Genomic DNA, 17,031 nt, shown 5'->3' on the forward strand with positions numbered 1-17,031 from the left:
AATATCGTATATTAACGCATATATGTGGAACCTAGAAAATGGTACAGATGAACTGGTTTGTAGAGCAGAAATTGAGACACAGAAGTAGAGAAAAAAACGTATGGGGGCTTCCCTGGTGGTGCAGTGGTTGAGAGTCTGCCTGCCAATGCAGGGGACACGGGTTCGAGCCCTGGTCTGGGAAGATCCCACATGTCACGGAGCAACAAAGCCCGTGAGCCACAACTACTGAGCTTGTGCGTCTGGAGCCTGTGCTCCGCAACAAGAGAGGCCGCGACAGTGAGAGGCCCGCGCACCGCGATGAAGAGTGGCCCCCGCTCGCCGCAACTAGAGAAAGCCCGCGCACAGAAACAAAGACCCAACACAGCCAAAAATAAATAAATAAGTAAATTAATGAAAAAAAAATAAACGTATGGACACCAAGAGGGGAAAGCGGCGGGGGGGTGGTGGTGGTGGTGTGATGAACTGGGCGATTGGGAATGACGTGTATACACTGATGTGTATAAAATGGATAACTAATAAGAAAATAAATAAATAAATAACAGTTTAAAAAAAAAGAAAAAAATACCCAAAAGGGGACGGGTATGCATCTCAAGGGGAGGACCTGTGAACAAAGGCCATCAGAAAGGAAAAGCACAAAGCAGAAGGATGGGTAGGTCAGCAATAATTCTAGTTTTCCTGGGAGTGGGTGGAATGTACAATGGGAAGCAGTGAGACAACAGGCTGAAAGGGGGACTGGGGCCATAATCACATCCTTCAAGGCAAGGGGAGAAGCGTGGAACTGGTCAAGCTCTCTAACAGACTGCAACAGGTGGATGAATCCCAGATGTCTCCAAACACCTCTTTTCTGTGGAAGGCACTTTCAGTTATTTACTTCACTGAATTCTTATTTTGTAATAGTGCCCATTCACCAAGTGACCTGCAAGAGTTTAAAGCTGTTTATACCCCTTTAGAAGAGGCAGTCACATACATACATTTGAACTGTGGTACTAAAAACCAGTCCTCACAGTAGAGTTCTATAAATCAGTCCTCTTAAGAGCTACTGCAATTAAACAGCCAGCATGAAATTACTCAGCCCTTGGCCAGGCCTGGAGTTCTTATCCTAGGAGCAAGAACTCCATTCTTGTGAGTTCACTCCATCATCAGCATCTTCTACAGGAATGATATATTGTGGCAGACAGCAGCTTTTCACTTTCCATTAATATTTCTTGAGTACCCTTCTGGTGGAAGTGGAAGGCAATTTGACAAGATATGCCAAGAGCCTTAAATGTGTTCATTCCAAGAATCCATCTAAGGAAATAATCCAACGTGTATGTAAAATTTATGCACAAAAATGTTCAGTGAACTGAACATATTATAAGCAATCTAATTTCCAAAAATAATGGAATAGTTAAGTCATGGGATAGCCATATGATGAAATAACAGGCAGCCATTAGAGATGTGTTTTTTTTTTTTGGCTGCGCCACGTGGCTTGCAGGATCTTAGTTCCCTGACCAGGGATTGAACCTGGGCCTCGGCAGTTAAAGCACCAAGTCCTAACCACTGGACCGCCAGGGAATTCCCCATTAGAGATTATTTTTATGAGAGTTTTAAAATGACACGTAAATGAGATTGTGTTCTAATATTAAGTCAGAAAAGGAGATACATAATTGTACATGCAGGGTGACCAATTATATAAACTTTAAAAATTATATTTTAGAAAATAATATACAGGGACTTCCCTGGTGGTCCAGTGGGTAAAACTCCACGCTTCCAGTGCAGGGGGCCTGGGTTCGATCCCTGGTCGGGGAACTAGATTCCGTCTGCATGCTGCAACTAAGAGTCTGCATGCCACAACCAAAAAGCCCGCCTGCTGCTAAAAAAAAAAAAAAAATCCCTTGTGCGGCAACTAAGTCCCGGCACAACCAAAATAAAAATAAATAAATATAAATAAATAAATAATACACACAGACATACATCTCAACACTGAACACATTAACATGGTTGCCCCTGGGTTTTAGGACTGTGAGCTTTTCTCTAGCTACTTTATAATTCTCTGTGCTCTCCAAATATTCAACTATGAGCACGTACTCTTTTGATAACCGGAATATAAAAGTAAATACTGGAAAGAAATATAATAAAATACTGTTATCCCTAGGGAACAGGATTATAGGAAACCTTTATTTTCATACTTTTCTTCATTTTCTAAATTTGATTATACACAAGTGTTATTTTTTAACATATTTACTCGTGATATACACACATTAAATACTACACGTGAAGTTTTAGAAACATGTGAGAAATAACAATTATGATATTTATACAAACATAGTAATCACAAGTTCATAAGTGTGTGTGCATGTGGAGAAGCACTGGAAATGTCCATGGAGAGAGCTGTGTGAAAATTAAAAGCAGTTTTGTATACTTTTTAACAAAAGTAAACATTGGTCTCCCCGCAATATTTTATCATGAAAACGTTCAACCATATGCCTAAGTTGAAATACCTTACAGTGAACATCTGTATACCCACCACCTGAACTCTACCATTAATATTTTACTATACTTAATTATCATGCATCTATCCATCTTATTAATCCATCTTTTTTTTTAAAGTTGAGGTACCGTTGATTTACAGTACTATATTAGTTTCAGGTGTACAACACAGTGATCCAAAAGTTTTACGGATTATACTTCATTTAAAGTTTTTATAAAATATTGGCTATATTTCCTATGCTGTACAATATATCCTTGTAACATTTATCTATATATAGTAGCTTGTACCTCTTAATCCCCCGGTATAATTATTTTTTAAAGCAATATATCACAAACACAAAAAAGCTATATAGCATTGTCTCAGCTCTAATTCCAAATTTTTAAACAATCTCATAAGTAGAAGAAAATTAAGCAGCACTGAAGTAGATAAATGGACAATAAGCCTGCTGATTCATTGTTTCAACTGGCAATAGGCTTTCTCCTTTTACAGCAATTCTAAGCACGTCACCTCTAAGCACCCCTCCCCTCATTACTCTTATATCCCAATATAACTGCTTTTGGCCTCAGGGGAGCTATATAGCAATGAAGTCACTAGGACAATCAAAGAACCAAGAGAAATGGTACAATTTTAATTATATTTTCAATTATTGGGGAAAAAAAAAAAAGCATGTAGGTGATTAGTAAAGGAAACAGAGGGGGAAAAGGCAGTTCAGACTGAAGTTATGATCTCTCATGGTTGTGATGTTAAGATAACTTCCTGGAATATTATCAAACATTCCTTAAAGGTTTCTCTGAGGCAAGACAGAGACCAGAAGGAAGCCCAGATTAACTGGCCTCAGTTAGCCCCGTGCCACATTTATGCTAATGAACAACACCAATGTCAAGGCTGAATGCCTTTCCATTAAGTGACAAAGCCAGTGGGTGGCTTTAAATTTGTTCTGCTTTGTCTCCTAAGACGGTCCAGTGGTCTCCGGGAAGCCTTCAGGCAAACTGGGCCACTCTAGATGTCTCACAGCACAGTTCCTACTTCCTAGGCCTTCTATCACCTGTCGCTAGACTCCTGACCCAGATGCCCCCAGTCTCCAGAACACCACATAAACCTTTAACAACGAGACAGATGAGAACGAAGAGCATTCATGAGTGTTGAGAGAAGAAAAAAAGAAGGGCCTGTGATATTTTCTTCTTTCGAACACAGAGAACCTACACATTCATAACCAGCAACAGACATGTGACAAACATTTGCCATCATTCTATTTGTATCAGAACTGAACTAAAAGTTATATTTAATGAGGCCAGAACATGTTAATATATTAGAGCTTCACTCAAAACATCAAGAATTTTTGCCAGACTATTTTCAAGCCTTTATATTAAAAAGTGATTGATAATTGTATCTCTAAAACTCAATTTCATTTATATCTAAGTATGTTTATGTGTGAAAAAAAAATCCTGAAGTATATATACCAAAATACTAACACTGGTGAAATAACAAGTGATTTTTATTTTTTTGCTTTTTGGTATTTTCTTATCTATTTTGCAATAAGCACATAATTTTTTAATATTCCATTTTTTTGAAGGGGGGGTGCTCAATTTGATGAAAATAAATGCTTCCACACTTTTAGGTAGGAATATATATACTATTTCTGGAATTCCTCACCTTGAATTTTACTGTCACCCTCTCTCAAATGATCTCCTTCTAGGTAAATTATATCAAATATTAACAGCAATCAAGTTAAACTGGTTCAACCTAGGATCCAAACCATAACTGGAGTTAGATCAAATTAAAGACAACTAACCCCAAACTTGATTGCCACCATTCACCAAAAAATAATATGACTTCTTGTTTTTGAGTAAGGGTCTATAGCAAATGTTTCCCTAACAGCACCTGGCTGATTATGTTGTATATGTAAGTATACCAAATAGTCACACCAAGAGGTGTTTGGCACTGGGATTAAAAAGTCTGTAACAAGGAGCCTGCCCCTTCTAAAGTGAGTCTCAGTCTTATTTGTCCTGCCAAGGAACCTCAGCTCTCAACTCCTTGCTACATCTCAGCTCTGGACATTCCCAAGTGAGAAAGAATGGGCAATGGATTCAGGACAAAGGGGGTTTTTCAACTCCAATTCCATCCAATGGCAAGTTATGAAATGTGATTCTCAATTTCCTCATCTGTAATAAAAACCACCTAATGATATTGCTCCAAGCACTAGAGATGATGTATGTTTAGTATCTATAGTAGGTACCCAATAAATTATTATGATATAACTGGTTTGCCTATGAGACAGATATTAGTTCTTCCTTTTGATTCTAATGCTACATGGAGAGATTCCACTGTACTTAACTTAATATATCTGAAAATAACTATCTGCCTGTGGGTATACAAGTTGGGTGACTCCTGGACACGAGGAAGTTGGCTTCCCTGCACCTTCCTTTCCTGCCTAGTACCCTCTGAGTCTACTTCATGTTGCTTCTGATAGCCACTCTTATGACATCTACCCCAAAAGTAGGAGAGTCAGGCTGCACGGGCTTATAAGGTTCCCATTTCCATACTCCTTCCTCCCATTTCTTTCAGGGCCAGGCAACAGATAAAGTAGGAAGGTGGAGGGAGGGTTGCTGGTTCACTTTATTGATTTTCAAACTGGCAATAGAGCTATAGGCAAAAGCAGACTAAGACGAACAATATCATTTAGGAAAATACTAATGAGCCAGGATGAATTTTGCATTTCCGAAGATAAAGCCAAGAGATATCTGCATTTTATGTTAATAACACTTAATGTGTCTTTTTCTTTTAGGAAAAGATTTTGTTGTTGGTTAAGTCTCCCTTCAAAATGCCCCTCTCCCGCCTTCTCTGCAGTGAGGTGACAACCATTTGACACCTGTGACTAGGGTTTCCAGTATCATTTGAGGAAAGGAGATCTTAATTACAAAGAGAAAGCTCCACCCAATAACCTACAACCACAGAACAGGTACCTGGCAGGCAATTTTTGAACACAATAGCAAAATCATTTTAAATAAACTTGATCCAATGACCAAAAGAACATGAAGGAGTCATGATTAGCTACGAAGAGAGATCCACCTCTATAACACCACCAGCACAGGGAGGGAAGCACTGCAGAGATCCTGTACACAGCCCTCCTTGGTGTTTGTACAGTCCTTACCTGACAGTCAAAGTCCTGGAAGTTTCGTGTACCATTCTGTCAACAGAAGGCAGAAAACACAGTCAGTTTCCCCATGTGGCTTCCCCAAATGTGCAGCAAATTCAGTTCACAGTGAAAGCAGTGCATGTGCAGCCTCTTGGTTGCCATAAAACTAAAATGGTTCTCATCAATAGGCTTCAGAGGAGGCCGGGTGGGTTCCTAACGTGTGTTAGTAAAAGGTGAGCCTTTAGAGGTGGGGTTACACTTTGGCAGGCTTCCTGTGAAGATGAAGGAAAGGAGCCTGGTTTCCCAGTAAAGCCTGTAACTTCTTGTCTCCCTACCTAAGGAGAGCAGTGAGAGAGAGTAAAACATGGATCAGAGTCTGAGAGCACATTCACAACCCACACGGGAGGTACCTGGGAGGAAAGGAGCTAGAGGCCAACCCTGAGATGTGCAAAGGAAGGCAGGAGCCAGAGTGCCCGGGACAAGGAAGCAAAGAAAGGATTAAGAAGAGAACAAAGATATAGGTGGATAAGAAATGGAAGATCTGAAATTTAACAAGCAAGAAAGGCAGTGTCATTGAAGGAGGGAAAGAATGATAAAACAGGGTTCCTAATACACTGGTATATGCCAGGAAACTGCTAATAGGAAAAAGGACAAATCACTGAATCGTTTAAAAAGTAAAACACAGTCAAAAGATCCAAGGAGAATTCACCAAGCTTCTAAAAAGAGATTGTATCATAGTAATGTCTGATTGCCAAGAAAAAAAAAATCAATGGCAATGACTCAGAGGCATTTTTGTAGCATTTCAGATGCCAGAGTTGCAAGAGTATGACATAAGAGTATAAAAAGGGTAATGAGTGATGTGTTTGGGAGGAAAAGAAAACCTTCTGACTTGATTTTTCATAAAGTAAAAGCTCCTGCCCAGAAAAAATACCCTCTCATTATTTAGAAACTGTGTTATATCTGTCTACAACAGCTTCCAGAAGGTGTGGAGCTATAATAATTATCAGCACCTTCCCCAAAGCTGCCCCTCCGGAGAAGATCAAGAAATCTGATGCCAAGGGAGTACTAAGCAATCCCATCCCCCTTCAAGAAGATCCTCTTAGAAACAGTTCTGTATCCTACCACCTTATTTCTGTAAAGGTGGCAGTAAAGTCACAATAGATTACCAATCACAGAGAGACTGTAGATGACACAGAGGACAGAGAGTGGTGGAGGCAGCCGGTCTGAGGTATTAGTCCTGGCATGAAGCCAAGTTCACAAAGTAAAGTCTGATGCAGTCACAGCGTGGAAAGACAACTAAGATGCCACGTAGATGGGACGGGGTAGCACATTTCCAAGGAATGCCGCCCTTGGTAAAAAGGATCACAGAATTCCCTAGTTCCCCACTAGCCCCATACAATTCCTGAGAACTCCTTCAGAGAAGTCATTGTGTTTAACATCTAGTTAGACGATGAGAAGCAGGAGGAAAGGCCCTCTCAGGGACTAGGGTAGATCGTTGTAGTAGGATATAAATGACCAGCCAGTGAGCCCCTGATCTCTGATTCAACTTGCACCTTCCACCACATACAGCACAGGGCCCGGTATAAGTTAATATATATTTATAAAATGAATATGCCAATATAACAAAATTAAATGCTGAAATAGTTCTGTTAAGACTTTGGGTCGAAAACAACAAAAAATTCCACTGCATTCCAGTTTAAGACATGATACGGTTATTAAATGATAATAAAGTAGGCTACAGAATGGTCTTCAAAGTTTGACCTCATCTACATTAAAATATGCACGAAAAAAGACTAGAAGAAAAATACCAAAACGTTAACAATAGCAGTTGTTTCTAAATAGACAGATTATGGATGATTATAATTTTTTTAATACTTTTCTACAATGAGCATATACTTCACCTTTTGTAATTAAAAAATTAGAAAAAAAGGATTTGGTATGGCACAAAAAATATGTTTGTCGGGACTTCCCTGGCAGTCCAGTGGTTAAGACTCCACACTCCCAGTGCAGAGGGCACGGGTTCAATCCCTGGTCAGGGAACTAAGATCCTGCATGCCGTATGGCATGGCCAAAAAAAAAAAAAAGTTTGTAACTTAGTATTTTGTAATATACAACTTAAAGATTCATTTAATCTTTTGAGGAATAATTTATAATGATGTCAAAACAGACCATATTAGAGCTTCAATCCTACTGGGCTCCCAGAGGTTCCTTTACAGATTATTTAGAAAGATTAGGGAAAATCGCTCTAGTCTAAACTAAAATCTTGGTCCTGGAACACAGAAACACAAATTCTGATGAGCAATTTGAGAAGTAGCTGTCCCTGTACGCATGAATTCCCTTACTCACTATCATGTGATCACAGTCATGAAGCATTTTGTGAGGCCCTGAAGCCTGAGAAGAGCGCAAAGGGAAATGCCAAAAGCAGAAAGATGCAATTCTCTCCAGAAACCAAAGTGATCTTTTCTTTGTTGAGAACCTAGCAAAAAAACAATTCCACGGGGCTTCCCTGGTGGTGCAGTAGTTAAGAATCCGCCTGCCAACGCAGGGGACACGGGTTCGAGCCCTGGTCCGGGAAGATCCCACAGGCCGCGGAGCAACAAAGCCTGTGCACTACAACTACTGAGCCTGTGCTCTAGAACCTGCGAGCCACAAGTACTGAATCCCACGCCTAGGGCCCGTGCTCCGCAACAAGAAGCCACCGCAATGAGAAGCCCACTCGCCACAACTAGAGAAAGCCTGCTCGCAGCAATGAAGACCCAACACAGCCAAAATAAATAAATAAAATAATAAATTTTTAAAAAAATTCCACGTTCCTTATGCAATGTACACAGCTGTACACAGCTAGACTCCCAAAGAAAAGGTACTAATAATCAGAGGAAGACTATATAACACTTGTTTTCTTGGCTTTTTTTTTTTTTTTTCTCAAAGGGATGCCAGATCCTCTTGGAGAATGGTTTCAGGCTTCATGAGTGATTGATCATCTGGAGAAAGGATATGACTGGGTCAGTCTGACAGTGTTTGGCATCCAGAGTTTCTTTTTCTTTTTCTTTTTAAATATAATTTATTTTTTTATACAGCAGGTTCTTATTAGTTATCCATTTTATACCCATCAGTGTATACATGTCAATCCCAATAGCCCAATTCATCACACTGCCCCCCACCCCCGCCGTTTTCCCCTCTTGGTGTCCATACGTTTTTTCTCTACTTCTGTGTCTCAATTTCTGCTCTGCAAACCGGTTCATCTGTACCATTTTATAGGTGATATTTGTTTTTCTCTTTCTGACTTACTTCACTCTATATGACAGTCTCTAGATCCATCCACGTCTCTACAAATGACCCACTTTCGTTCCTTTTTATGGCTGAGTAATATTCCATTGTATATATGTACCACAACTTCTTTATCCATTCGTCTGTCGATGGGCATTTAGGTTGCCTCCATGACCTGGCTGTTGTAAATAGTGCTGCAATGAACACTGGGGTGCATGTGTCTTTTTCAATTATGGTTTTCGCTGGGTATATGCCCAGGAGTGGGATTGCTGGGTAATATGGTAATTCTATTTTTAGTTCTTTAAGGAACTTCGATACTGTTCTCCATAGTGGCTGTATCAATTTACATTCCCACCAAGAGTGCAAGAGGGTTCCCTTTTCTCCACACCCTCTCCAGCATTTGTTGTTTGTAGATTTTCTGATGATGCCCATTCTAACTGGTGTGAGGTGATACCTCTCTGTAGTTTTGATTTGCATTTCTCTAATAATTAGTGATGTTGAGCAGCTTTTCATGTGCTTCTTGGCCATCTGTATGCCTTCTTTAGAGAAATGTCTATTTAGGTCTTCTGCCCATTTTTGGATTGGGTTGTTTGTTTTTTTAATATTGAGCTGCATGAGCTGTTTATATATTTTGGAGATTAATCCTTTGTCTGTTGATTCGTTTGCAAATATTTTCTCCCATTCTGAGGGTTGTCTTTTCGTCTTGTTTATGGTTTCCTTTGCTGTGCAAAAGCTTTTAAGTTTCATTAGGTCCCATTTGTTTACTTTTGTTTTTATTTCCATTACTCTAGGAGGTGGATCAAAAAATATCTTGCTGTGATTTATGTCAAAGAGTGTTCTTCCTGTGTTTTCCTCTAAGAGTTTTCTAGTGTCCGGTCTTACATTTAGGTCTCTAATCCATTTTGAGTTTATTTTTTGTGTATGGTGTTAGGGAGTGTTCTAATTTCATTCTTTTACATGTAGCTGTCCAGTTTTCCCAGCTCCACTTATTGAAGAGGCTGTCTTTTCTCCATTGTATATCCTTGCCTCCTTTGTCATAGATTAGTTGACCATAGGTGCGTGGGTTAATCTCTGGGCTTTCTATCTTGTTCCATTGATCTATGTTTCTGTTTTTGTGCCAGTACCATATTTTCTTGAGGACTGTAGCTTTGTAGTATAGTTTGAAGTCAGGGAGTCTGATTCCTCCAGCTCCGTTTTCTTCCCTCAAGACTGCTTTGGCTATTCGGGGTCTTTTCTGTCTCCATACAAATTTTAAGATTTTTTGTTCTAGTTCTGTAAAAAATGCCATTGGTAATTTGATAGGGATTGCACTGAATCTGTAGATTGCTTTGGGCAGTATAGTCATTTTCACAATGTTGATTCTTCCAATCCAAGAACATGGTATATCTCTCCATCACTTGATATCATCTTTAATTTCTTTCATCAGTGTCTTATAGTTTTCTGCATACAGGTCTTTTGCATCCCTAGGTAGGTTTATTCCTAGGTATTTTAGTCTTTTTGTTGCAGTGGTAAATGGGAGTGTTTCCTTAATTTCTCTTTCAGATTTTGCATCATTAGTGTATAGGAATGCAAGAGATTTCTGTGCATTAATTTTGTATCCTGCAACTTTACCAAATTCATTGATGAGCTCTAGTAGTTTTCTAGTGGCATCTTTAGGATTCTCTATGTATAGTATCATGTCATCTGCAAACAGTGACAGTTTTACTTCTTCTTTTCCAATTTGTATTCCTTTTATTTCTTTTTCTTCTCTGATTGCCGTGGCTAGGACTTCCAAAACTATGTTGAATAATAGTGGTGAGAGTGGACATCCTTGTCTTGTTCCTGATCTTAGAGGAAATGCTTTCAGTGTTTCACCATTGAGAATGATGTTTGCTGTGGGTTTGTGGTATATGGCCTTTATTATGTTGAGGTAGGTTCCCTCTATGCCCACTGTTTGGAGAGTTTTTATCATAAATGGGTGTTGAATTTTGTCAAAAGCTTTTTCTGCATCTATTGAGATGATCATATGGTTTTTCTTCTTCAGTTTGTTAATATGGTTTATCACATTGATTGATTTATGTATATTGAAGAATCCTTGCATCCCTGGGATAAATCCCACTTGATCATGGTGTATGATCCTTTTAATGTGTTGTTGAATTCTGTTTCCTAGTATTTTGTTGAGGATTTTGGCATCTATATTCATCAGTGATATTGGTCTGTAATTTTCTTTTTCTGTAGTGTCTTTGTCTGGTATTGGTATCAGTGGGATGGTGGCCTCATAGAATGAGTTTGGGAGTGTTCCTTCCTCTGCAATTTTTTGGAAGAGTTTGAGAAGGATGGGTGTTAGCTCTTCTCTAAATGTTTGATAGAATTCACCTGTGAAGCCATCTGGTCCTGGACTTTTGTTTGTTGGAAGATTTTTAATCACAGTTTCAATTTCATTACTTGTGATTGGTCTATTCATATTTTCTATTTCTTCCTGGTTCAGTCTTGGAAGGTTATACCTTTCTAAGAATTTGTCCATTTCTTCCAGGTTGTCCATTTTATTGGCACAGAGTTGTTTGTAGTAGTCTCTTAGGATGCTTTGTATTTCTGCAGTGTCTGTTGTAACTTCTCCTTTTTCATTTCTAACTTTATTGATTTGAGTCCTCTCCCTCTTTTTCTTGAGAAGTCTGGCTAATGGTTTATCAATTTTGTTTATCTTCTCAAAGAACCAGCTTTTAGTTTTATTGATCTTTGCTATTGTTTTCTTTGTTTCTATTTCATTTATTTCTGCTCTGATCTTTATGATTTCTTTCCTTCTGCTAACTTTGGGTTTTGTTTGTTCTTCTTTCTCTAGTTCCTTTAGGTGTAACATTAGATTGTTTATTTGAGATTTTTCTTGTTTCTTGAGGTAGGCTTGTATAGCTATAAACTTCCCTCTTAGAACTGCTTTTGCTGCATCCCATAGGTTTTGGATCGTCGTGTTTTCATTGTCATTTGTCTCTAGGTATTTTTTGATTTCCTCTTTGATTTCTTCAGTGATCTCTTGATTATTTAGTAACGTATTGTTTAGCCTCCATGTGTTTGTGTTTTTTACATTTTTATCCCTGTAATTGATTTCTAATCTCATAGTGTTGTGGTCAGAAAAGATGCTTGATATGATTTCAATTTTCTTAAATTTACTGAGGCTTGATTTGTGATCCAAGATGTGATCTATCCTGGAGAATGTTCCCTGCGCACTTGAGAAGTGTAACCTGCTGTTTTTGGGTGGAATGTCCTATAAATATCAATTAAATCTACCTGGTCTATTGTGTCATTTAAAGCTTGTGTTTCCTTATTAATTTTCTGTTTGGATGATCTGTCCATTGGTGTAAGTGAGGTGTTGAAGTCCCCCACTATTATTGTGTTACTGTTGATTTCCTCTTTCATACCTGTTAGCAGTTGCCTTATGTATTGAGGTGCTCCTATGTTGAGTGCATATATATTTATAATTGTTACATATTCTTCTTGGATGGATCCCTTGATCATTATGTAGTGTCCTTCCTTGTCTCCTGTAACATTCTTTATTTTAAAGTCTATTTTATCTCATATGAGTATTGCTACTCCAGCTTTCTTTTGATTTCCATTTGCATGGAATATCTTTTTCCATCCTGTCACTTTCAGTCTGTATGTGTCCCTAGGTCTGAAGTGGGTCTCTTGTAGACAGCATATATATGGGTCTTGTTTTTGTATCCATTCAGCAAGCCTGTGTCTTTTGGTTGGAGCATTTAATCCATTCACGTTTAAGGTAATTATCGATATATATGTTCCTATGACCATTTTCTTAATTGTTTTGGGTTTGTTTTTGTAGGTCCTTTCCTTCTCTTGTGCTTCCCACTTAGAGAAGTTCCTTTAGCATATGTTGTAGAGCTGGTTTGGTGGTGTTGAATTCTCTTAGCTTTTGCTCATCTGTAAAGCTTTTGATTTCTCCATCGAATCTGAATGAGATCCTTGCCGGGTAGAGTAATCTTGGTTGTAGGTTCTTCCCTTTCATCACTTGAAGTATATCATGCCACTCCCTTCCGGCTTGTAGAGTTTCTGCTGAGAAATCAGCTGTTAACCTTATGGGAGTTCCCTTTATGTTATTTGTCATTTTTCCCTTGCTGCTTTCAATAATTTTTCTTTGTCTTTAATTTTTGCCAATTTGATTACTATGTGTCTCAGCATGTTTCTCCTTGGGTTTATCCTGTATGGGACTCTGTGCTTCCTGGACTTGGGTGGCTGTTTCCTTTCCCATGTTAGGGAAGTTTTCCACTATAATCTCTTCAAATATTTTCTCGGGTCCTTTCTCTCTCTCTTCTCCTTCTGGGGCCCCTATAATGCAAATGTTGTTGTGTTTAATGTTGTCCCAGAGGTCTCTTAGGCTTTCTTCATTTCTTTTCATTCTTTTTTCTTTATTCTGTTCTGCAGCAGTGAATTCCACCATTTTGTCTTCCAGGTCACTTATCCATTCTTCTGCCTCAGTTATGCTGCTATTGATTCCTTCTAGTGTATTTTTCATTTCAGTTATTGTATTGTCCATCTCTGTTTGTTTGTTCTTTAATTCTTCTAGGTCTTTGTTTAGCATTTCTTGCATCTTCTCAATCTTTGCCTCCATTTTTTTTCTGAGGTTCTGGATCATCTTCACTATCATTATTCTGAATTCTTTTTCTGGAAGATTGCCTATCTCCATTTCATTTAGTTGTTTTTCTGGGGTTTTATCTTGTTCCTTCATCTGGTACATAGCCCTCTGCCTTTTCATCTTGTCTACCTTTCTGTGAATGTGGTTCTTGTTCTACAGGCTGCAGGATTGTAGTTCCTCTTGCTTCTGCTGTCTGCCCTCTGGTGGATCCAGAGTTTCTGAATGACGTTCATTAGCTGGTCCTCAGTTGAGCGTGGTCAACTGAAGCCAAATTCTCTGAACTCATTAAAAATTCAATACTACTGGGGACTTCCCTGGCAGTCCAGTGGTTAAGACTCGGCACTTACACTGCAGGGGGGCTCGGGTTCCATCCCTGGTCGGGGAACTAAGATCCTGCATGCAATGCAGCATGGCCAAAAAAAAAAAAATTCAATACTACTCACTAGGTAGATTCTGGAAGGAGAAAGACCTCCCTGGGGACTTATTTGTCTCTTATATTTGTGGTACAAGGTTCCACTCCAACAAAACTTCCAGAAGTTTCAAGCTCTGTGTGCTTTCTTTTTATTTTCTGTCCATTTTGAATATACCATTAATTCCATGTTCAGAGAGATTCTTGCACTAAGCAGACTTAAGTAGCAGAAAGGGATTCAAGAAAAAAAATTTAAATAATAGAATAATGTGGAAGAAGAGAAAAAAAAAAGAATAACTCAAGGAAAAAAAGAAGCTATTACTGAAAGTTGCAGTCAAGGTAGAAGCCAACTAAGGGGAATGTTTCCTGGTGGAGGCTCAGTGCCAAATGCAGAAGGTAAATGAAGCAGCTCAAGAAAGTGGATTAAAAACAAGTAATTCTCTCAGTTCAAGCCTGGAGAGTAAGCAAAAAGCAACTGAGAATACATCAGTGTATGAAGAGAAGTATGAAATAAGGGGGGGAAGGCAAGGAGGAAAGTTTAAAAAACAAGGAACTGCTAGAAAGAAGAGAAATGTAATTTCCCAACATGAGATCTAGTCAAGAAGCACAGAGTTGTCAAAAGACACAAAGCAACAATATAATGGAAAGACAAGATACATAAGACCTTAGAACCAACTACCAACAGGAAGAGATTTGGGGCAAATCTACCTGTTCTGTGAACTTGATGTGGGGGGCTGTGTCTGATTCACCACTCTATTCCCAGTTCTGGCACTTAGTAAATGCACTGATTATCATTTTGGAAGAGATTATGAGCATCTCAAAATAGAGATACTCAATTTGAGTAAGAAATGAATACCAAAGAGGAAGGGTTACGTGCAATTGATGAGCTCGGAACTAAAGTGAGGAGGAGTTGTTACGACAGTAAAAGTTTTAGAAACAAGCTGATTAAAAACAGTCAAAGAGAATAAAATATGGCATTTCTACTAAAAAAGGACAATAATCCTTTTTGGATTATTGTAGAAAGGAGAAAGATGGGGAATTGTACAAGCAATGCTGCACTTCACAAATACTCTTTAATGAAAATGTCAATAAATCTGTGGGGTTTTTTTGTTTTTGTTTTTAATTTATTTATTTAACTTATTTATTTTTGGCTGCCTTACTTCTTCATTGCTGTGCGCAGCTTTCTCTAGTTGCGGCGAGCTGTGGCTACTCTTCGTTGCAGTGCGAGGGCTTCTCATTGCACTGGCTTCTCTTGCTGTGGAGCACAGGCTTTAGGCGTGCGGGCTTCAGTAGTTGTGGCATGTGGGCTCAGCAGTTGTGGTTCGCAGGCTCTAGAGCACAGGCTCAGCAGTTGTGGCGCACAGGCTTAGTTGCTCCACGGCATGCGGGATCTTCCCGGACCAGGGCTTGAACCCGTGTCCCCTGCAGTGGCAGGCGGATTCTTAACCACTGAGCCACCAGGGAAGCCCTGTGTTGTTTTTTTAAAAGAGACCTTGGCATAAACCCTTTGGCCTGTCTCTGTTGCCCTGGAGGTTACAAAAATGTTCATCCCTGGGTTCTCCCTGCTTCCTCTTATAATATCCTCCCTTAGGGTCTACCTCACTTTCTACTGTAACAACCAAAGCAAATAACTTGTTTCTGTTCCCCCTACTAAGTATTTATTCCCCTTCTTGATAGGTCCTCAATTTTGCTGAAGCCAACTGTGATCTACTATTTATTTTCTCAAGCCTGGTCTTCGGCTTTCACAGGCTCGGCAGTATCTGAACTAACAGTAGGTAAAGGAGGGCAGGGAAAATGAAGCACAAACCAGCCAGCTCTCCTGCTTGTACAAGGTCTGTTGGGTGAAGAGGTTGGAACAACCAGCTACAAGAGGCAGCATATGGTGGGAAGAGCCCTAGACCCCCTGATCCAGGCTGAAGTCCACAGCTGTGGGGTCTAGTCCCGGCTTCACCACCTCACTAGACACCAATGTTAGACAAGTCATATAACCTCTCTGAGCCTCATCTGTAAAATGGAGCTAAAAATACCTTTAAGTACCTACTTCACAAGAGGTCAGGAGATTCAAATTAGATAGTATTTGTGAAAGTGCTCTGAAAATGGTTAAATGTTATTTTTTAAAAAATAATTTCACATTCCTGTGTGATATCTGCCTCCAAAAAAACAAACAGAAGTGCTGGCAGGTGCTTCTTTTCATCACTGGAGCCAGAACAAGCATGGCAAAATTACCCACTTCTTCACAATTCTGAGCCGTAGACAAAATCACAGGCATACTAAAATTAAATGGGAAAAGTACCAACAAACAACAAGAGAAAAGTTAACATAAGCTTCGCTTAAAGCTATTTTGAGAATGCTTCCTTACAGTCAGCTCAGGACAAATTTCTGCATTATAGGTTGGGTCTAGACTTCCTTTAGCTCCCTGAAGCCTGGAAGGGCACAGCGATGTCTCTGGCTAAGAGTGTCTATGAGGAGAACGGACAGAAAGATGAAGTGAAATAATACGTACCTCTAGGCTTCTCCTTAAAGAGGGAGGGCAAGCCTCAGAGGTGATGCCAAAATATCTATAGTGTGAACACAGTGGAAAGGCCTCAGGTTGTGGAGTAGGAAAGATTTGGGTTTCAGTCCTGGCTTTGCCACTTACTGACTGGGCGAGCCCATCTTTCAGTCAGATTTTCATCTGCTAAGTGAGGAATACTATCTACTTCAAAGGGATATTCTGATGATTAAAAGACAGAAGGTATGCAAAGCACCTGGCACATAAAAAGTGCTTAATAAATAATAGCAGGATAGGCTATTAGGCAAAATAAAACTTCCCCGAAAACAAAAAATTTCAAGACATCTCCTATTCAAACCTGGAGGCTTATACCCTAATAGCAGTGGTTCTCAAATGGGGAGATTCTGCCCCCCCACCCAGGAGACATCTGACAATGTTTGGAGACATTTTTGGTTGTCATGACTCTGGGGTACTACTGGCATCTACTGGGTAGAGGCCAAGGATGCTGTCAAACACCCTACAATGCACAGAACAGTCTCCCACAATAAATAATTATCTAGCCCAAAACATTTACAGTGCCAAGATTGAGAATCCTGCCATACAGCAGGGGTTCTTAGGTACGCAATCTGAGTAAGCT

General features: G+C 39.4%; 1 protein-coding gene and 1 long non-coding RNA gene across 3 annotated transcripts in view; one reads left to right on the plus strand and one right to left on the minus strand.

Annotated features, from left to right (window-relative positions):
- NDRG3 (NDRG family member 3) overlaps nucleotides 1-15,276 on the minus strand; it is a 58,864-nt gene extending 43,588 nt beyond the window's left edge. Inside the window, exons 1-2 of one of the 2 annotated variants that reach the window (XM_057529248.1) lie at nucleotides 15,064-15,276; nucleotides 5,622-5,657 (exon numbers count right to left, since the gene is read on the minus strand). In XM_057529248.1, coding sequence (XP_057385231.1) covers nucleotides 5,622-5,657; nucleotides 15,064-15,141 — 114 coding nt within the window. In that variant the 5' untranslated portion in view covers nucleotides 15,142-15,276. The remainder of the gene's footprint in view (nucleotides 1-5,621; nucleotides 5,658-15,063) is intronic. The other variant, XM_057529249.1, reaches the window with a different exon arrangement.
- Nucleotides 1-17,031, plus strand: part of LOC130704876 (uncharacterized) — a 37,459-nt gene that overhangs the window by 19,928 nt on the left and 500 nt on the right. The gene's annotated exons all lie outside the window — the stretch shown is intronic.

Source organism: Balaenoptera acutorostrata, chromosome 15, assembly GCF_949987535.1.
Source record: "Balaenoptera acutorostrata chromosome 15, mBalAcu1.1, whole genome shotgun sequence".
Taxonomy (NCBI): domain Eukaryota; kingdom Metazoa; phylum Chordata; class Mammalia; order Artiodactyla; family Balaenopteridae; genus Balaenoptera; species Balaenoptera acutorostrata.